Source organism: Scylla paramamosain, chromosome 6 (genome assembly GCF_035594125.1).
Source record: "Scylla paramamosain isolate STU-SP2022 chromosome 6, ASM3559412v1, whole genome shotgun sequence".
NCBI classification, from domain to species: domain Eukaryota; kingdom Metazoa; phylum Arthropoda; class Malacostraca; order Decapoda; family Portunidae; genus Scylla; species Scylla paramamosain.
Window position 1 is genome coordinate 3,411,222 of NC_087156.1, and position 5,758 is coordinate 3,416,979.

The 5,758-nt window shown below is 42.5% G+C and overlaps 1 protein-coding gene across 1 annotated transcript; it reads right to left on the minus strand.

Annotated features, from left to right (window-relative positions):
* Positions 1 to 435: 435 nt before the first annotated feature.
* LOC135101688 (golgin subfamily A member 6-like protein 26) lies at positions 436 to 2,595 on the minus strand. The gene has a single exon (XM_064006012.1). It carries the CDS (start codon positions 2,593 to 2,595, stop codon positions 436 to 438), a length of 2,160 nt encoding a protein of 719 aa, XP_063862082.1.
* Between the last annotated feature and the right edge of the window lie 3,163 nt (positions 2,596 to 5,758).

Genomic DNA, 5,758 nt, shown 5'->3' on the forward strand with positions numbered 1-5,758 from the left:
ATTTTTCGAACTTAAATGTTTATTTTCCTTGCGCCAATTTTCCTTGCGTCGATAAGATAATTTCAAGAAAATTTTCTCCAAATTCGTTATTCTTTTTCAATTTTCGAACTAAAATTTTTATTTTCCTTACGTCAATTTTCCTTGCGTCAATTTTCCTTGCGTCGATAAGATAATTTCAAGAAAATTTTCTCCAAATTCGTTATTCTTTTCCAATTTTCGAACTAAAATTTTTATTTTCCTTGCGTCAATTTTCCTTGCGTCAATAAGATCATTTCAAGAAAATTTTCTCCAAATTCGTTATTTTTTCAATTTTCGAACTAAAATTTTTATTTTCCTTCCGTCAATTTTCCTTGCGTCGATAAAATCATTTGAAGATTTTTTTTTTTACATTTTTTTTTTTTTTTCTATCAGTGGGTCCTCCCGCCACTGTGTAGGTCAGGAAGTCCCCTCTTCCTCTTCTATCAATGGGTCCTCCCGCCACTGTGTAGGGCATGGAGACCCTCCTCCTTTTCTATCATATGTTTCTTCCTGCCACTGTGTAGGGGAGGAAGACCCTCTTCCTCTTCTATCATTTGGTCCTCCCGCCACTCTGTAGGGCGGAAAGTCCCCCTCTTCCTCTTCTATCAATGGGTCTTCCCGCCACTGTGTAGGGGAGGATGTCCCCTCTTCCTCTTCAATCAGTGGATCCTCCCTCCACTGTTTTGGGCAGACCTCTTCTAAAAGCCCGATAGCATTATGCTCGAGGCTTTTCGCAGTATATCCTTGCACTTCGTCATATTTTTCTTCTAATTCTTTTGTCTTCCTCAAATAAATATCAATGCTATGTGCAGTTTTCGTTGCTATTTCCTCTTCTACCTCCGCGTCGTTTTCTCTCTCCAGTACGAGTTCCGTGCCCTGCGGAACCCAAACTTCAATCTCTCTCACATTGTGAGTCTCTTTTTCGTCCTTTACTTCATACACCACAAGTTTCCAATATGCTTGATACTTTTCCCCTGTCAAAAGATCTGCCAGCCTCTGGTTAGGGCTGCTTTCCTGGCAATGGGTTTCCTTGTTTTCGTCGTGTATCAGCGGTTGTTCTTTCCATACAGCGTTGTTTTGTATGATGTATTCTGCCGCCACCACCTGTGGTTGCTTTGGTATTAGGTTGTCTTCATTCGACTCCAGACCTTTCAGCCCATGCACTTCATCTACTGACAAATACATCTCTTCATGTTTCATGCAAATTCGGTTCATTTCATCAGTTAAAGCGAGCTCCCGAGATACTTCCTCGTCCTCTTCTCCTATAAGTGGGTCCTCCTGCCACTGCTTAGGGTGAGAAGTTCCCTCTCCGAGCTCCCGAGACACTTTCTCTTCCTCTTGTTTTATAAGTGGGTCCTCCTGCCACTGCTTAGGGTGAGAAGTGCCCTCTCCGAGCTCCTGAGACACTTCCTCGTCCTCTTCACCTATAAGTGGGTCCTCCTGCCACTGCTTAGGGTGAGAAGTTCCCTCTCCTTGTCTCAAGAGGCCTTCTCTCCACTGCGTAGGACAGGAAGTCAACTCTTCCTCTTCCATCAGTGGGTCTTCCCGCAACTTTGCAGGGCAGGAAGTCCCTTGTGTTTCTTCAATCAATGGATCCTCACGCCACTGTTTTGGGCAGGTGTTTTCTAAAAGCCCAATAGCATTCTGCTCGAGGCTTTTCGCAGTATATTCTTGCTTTGGCATTAAGTTTTCTCCATTCAGCTCATTGTATAACAATATCGGAATCTGCTTGTGAACGATTTCCTTTTGATAAAGAAGTTCATGACATTTTCCGTCTAATTTTTTGTCTTTCGTCAAATATTTATCAGTGTCCTGTAAAGTTTTCGTCTTTGTTTTTTCACCTTGGACTTGTTCGTCATTTTCTGTTTGCAATAAGGATTCCGTGTAATGAGGTCTCAGACTCGTCACCTGGATGAGAGCCTGTTTCATGTGTTCTGCTTCGTGATGCTGTCTCACTTGGCGCAGAATCTCAATATATTTTGAATTTAATGCCTTGAGTTTCCTAAATGCCTTGTCTCTTTCATATGTTAATTTCATGACAGTTTCTTCTGTCTCTTTCTTGTTCGTGTGTAACTGTCGTGCAAAATCCACTACTATTTCCTTAATCTGCTCATTTTCCTCCTGTATTTGGTGGTAGTCGCGTGTCATTACATTAAGGTCCTGCAACGCTCTATCTCTCTGGCTTGTAAGCTCCTTGCGTTGTTTCACGAGAAGCTCCTTAAGATGCTGTTGCACTAGACGATAGTCGTGTAATTTTCGTTGGCATAACGTAGCGGTTTTGTTATGTTGTGCGACGAACTGCTCCTTCTCGACGGAGGCTTGCTCAACCAGTGAGACCATCCGTTCCCTGCAGTGGAGCAAGGCATCCCTGTACATGTTGTTTTCCTTCAAAGCGTCCAGCAGGACAAGGTTGTCGTGCAGGAGGCTTGCCTGTTCCGTGCTTAGTGCCAATAAGTCCTGGTTCGCCTGAGACAGCTGTGCCTGCAGGCCATGGTTCTGTTCATCGAGGCGCCGCACTTCAAGCAGGGCGTTCCGCGACACCTCGAGGAGGCGGACCCTCTGCAGGGCACACTGCATGCCGTCGATCACCGCGGATCCAGTGACGCTGCACAGCAGGCTGCTAACTGCTACGATCAAAACAACATTCATTTTTGTTTTGGGATCCTTTGTGTTTGTTTATTCAAGCGTTTGGCTTTTGTGTGTATTCAAGCATTTGGAAGGTACGCAACAGTAATATTAAGGATGAAATAGAGGCGCCGCTCGAAGCACGACGCTGGAGTTAGTGAGGCACTGTTGAAAGAACCAGTGATTCTTCTTCTTCTTCTTCTTCTTCTTCTTCTTCTTCTTCTTCTTCTTCTTCTTCTTCTTCTTCTTCTTCTTCTTCTTTATATTCTTCTTCGTCTTTCTTCTTCTCGTTTCTTCTTTCTTCTTCTTCTTCTTCTTCTTCTTTCCTCTTCTTCTTCTTCTTGACGCCGTCTCGTAGACATAATTTCAAGGCAAGGGGAAGGTGGTTGCAGAGTAATAACTATTAGTGCATGGTCTGACAGTAAAGAGTTGCCTCTAATAACATCAAAACACTCAATAAATTCAACAAAACTCTTGGACTCAATACAGAAAGTTTTCTTAATCTGGAAAATGCGCTTCTTTAGTTTGCAAGATAGTAACAACCAGTAACTGTTCTTCCATACTTGCGCCAAGCATCGCCCAGCCATTATCGTTGGTGTGGGCAGAGGATCGGGTATGAAAGGGTAAACTTTGGATGTCCCTGCCCTCTAAGAGAGAGAGGTTCCAAGAATTATTCAACAATATTAGAATTTTTTTTTTTTTTTTTTTGTGGCGGGGGGGGCACTGGCACTCAAGTGGGCTTTTTTTCTTTTTGTCCTTGGCCAGTGCTCCTCTTACATAATATATATATATATATATATATATATATATATATATATATATATATATATATATATATATATATATATATATATATATATATATATATTCTCACCGCATCCATTCTTCTTAGCAATTCGCTCACCAGAACATCCAGGCAAGCGTTCGTGCCACCATCCATTAAACATCCATTGCTGCACACACTGCATTTATTTATCGTTTCTTATTTGTACATGGTCAAAATACACAGAATCCGAGAGACTACATAATAAGAACCAATCCTCACAGCTAGTACATTCTTGAACTTAAACCACACCTGACTAGTGCCAGATGAATCACCATCAAAGACATTCTTATTACAAGCAATAGTCCATCTCGATTTCGCTTGCTTTGTCACAGGTTACATGCGATAATTAAATATCCCTGAAGGTAGACAGGTAAACATTTTTTTATTTCACTTAAGCAAACAATATCATAACTGTTGAGAAAATTTTCAATATTTTTCTTTTCTTTTAGGTTTTGCCGAGTTTGTATTCCAAGAAATAATACCAAGATTTACCTTTGGTTTTCTTAAAAAAGATGAGGCTGCCACTTGTCGATCGCCACACTGTCCCTGTACAGCACTCGCTCCCTGTGGTCGAGGTGGACGATATCTTCTTGTACAGCTCTTCATATTCCTCAATATTCTTGCTTCCTTCAACACTTGATTCTTACGAGTAGTGGATGCATCTTGCTGCCTCCCTGCGTGAGTTGCCCAACCTCTGATGTGACGGGATCACAGCTTCAGGAACAGCTTCTGTTATATTCCATGCCTTTTGAACCTTGACGTCTGCTGTAGTGGCTCCATCACCAGCAACCTTCTCATCAGGTGCTCCACGCAATACAAGATTGGACACACTCTTTTGCTGAACACACACACACACACACACACACACACACACACACACACACACACACACACACACACACACACACACACACACACACACACACACACACACACACACACACACACACACACACACACACACACACACACACACCCGACAGCCAAAGTGAGAAATTTATTCTGCGCACCATGAACAAAGGATTCAACGCCATTAATATGAAAATTGCCATAAAAACGCGATTGATCCTGTTTATGACTCTCAAGAGTGTATGACCCTAATGTTAATTGAACAGATTATTTTGTAGCATTGATATAAAAAAGACACCCATGAAAACTCGACTGACCATGTCTAGGATTTTCAAGAGTGTTTGTATGATTATTGTGATGCCAAACAAAGGAATCTGTGCCGTTGATAAGAACACCCATGGCAACCCGACTGATCATGTCTGTGGCCTTCGAAATCAGTCTTCAGGAGAGCCCAAGTGTTAAAGAATACGAGGCATAGTTACGTAGGCATTGTATAGGGGATGCCACGTGTAAGCCTGCTGGTTTATTCAAACTTCCCTCATGTTCTTACGTTGTTACACTGAGACAGGTTAATTAAAGTGTCACCTTTCATCAGGGAGCTGTTTGTAGGTCACTATGGACATGTTTATATTTGAAAAGGGAAGGAGGAGGGAGAGGAACAGAGGAAGGGGAACGTAGAAAAGTGTGAAAGACAATAGACCTTCCTAACTGGTAGCTGTTCCCCACTTGTGCCTTCCCCTCGCAACGGAACTCTTCCTGTTTTCACTCACTCTCACTGAAATATCAAAGGAAGTGGAAGAACAAGCTGTACCTGATGGCCTCAAGATGAATTTCTTAAGATGTGTTTGCTCAGCTCGAACAAGTTTGCTATTTCGGTGCACGTCAAGTTTATTGGCTATATATTTTTATTTCGCCTTCAGGCTTCCCAGTTAATTAGTAACCTTAGTAGTAGTGGTGGTGGTGGAGTATCAGATAGACACACACACACACACACACACACACACACACACACACACACACACACACCTGCAAGGTCTGTGATGACATAAATGGTTGTGATTAGTTCCCTTCTCCCTCCAGACACTAGCGGATTTCTGTCTGTCTATCTGTCTATCTATCTCTCTATCTGTCTATATGTTTTGTCTGTCTGTCTGTCTGTCTGCCTATCTATCTATTTGCCCGTCTCTCTGTCAGTTTGTCCTCCACACTGAGATCTGGCTTAAAGGTGAATAGCAAAGACAGGAAGCTTTGTCTCTTTGTGGCAATAGAGACACAGAGGAAGAAATCCCCAGTCCCCTTGCTCCGTCCCTTTCAGTCACCCTTTATGGTACGCAGGAAATACGATGGCAGTATTCTTTGAGGACAGCCCTTGCAGCGTGCAGCCAGCCAGGCAGTGTGCCCCTGACATGCCAGAATTATATAATGAATGGTTATGTTAAT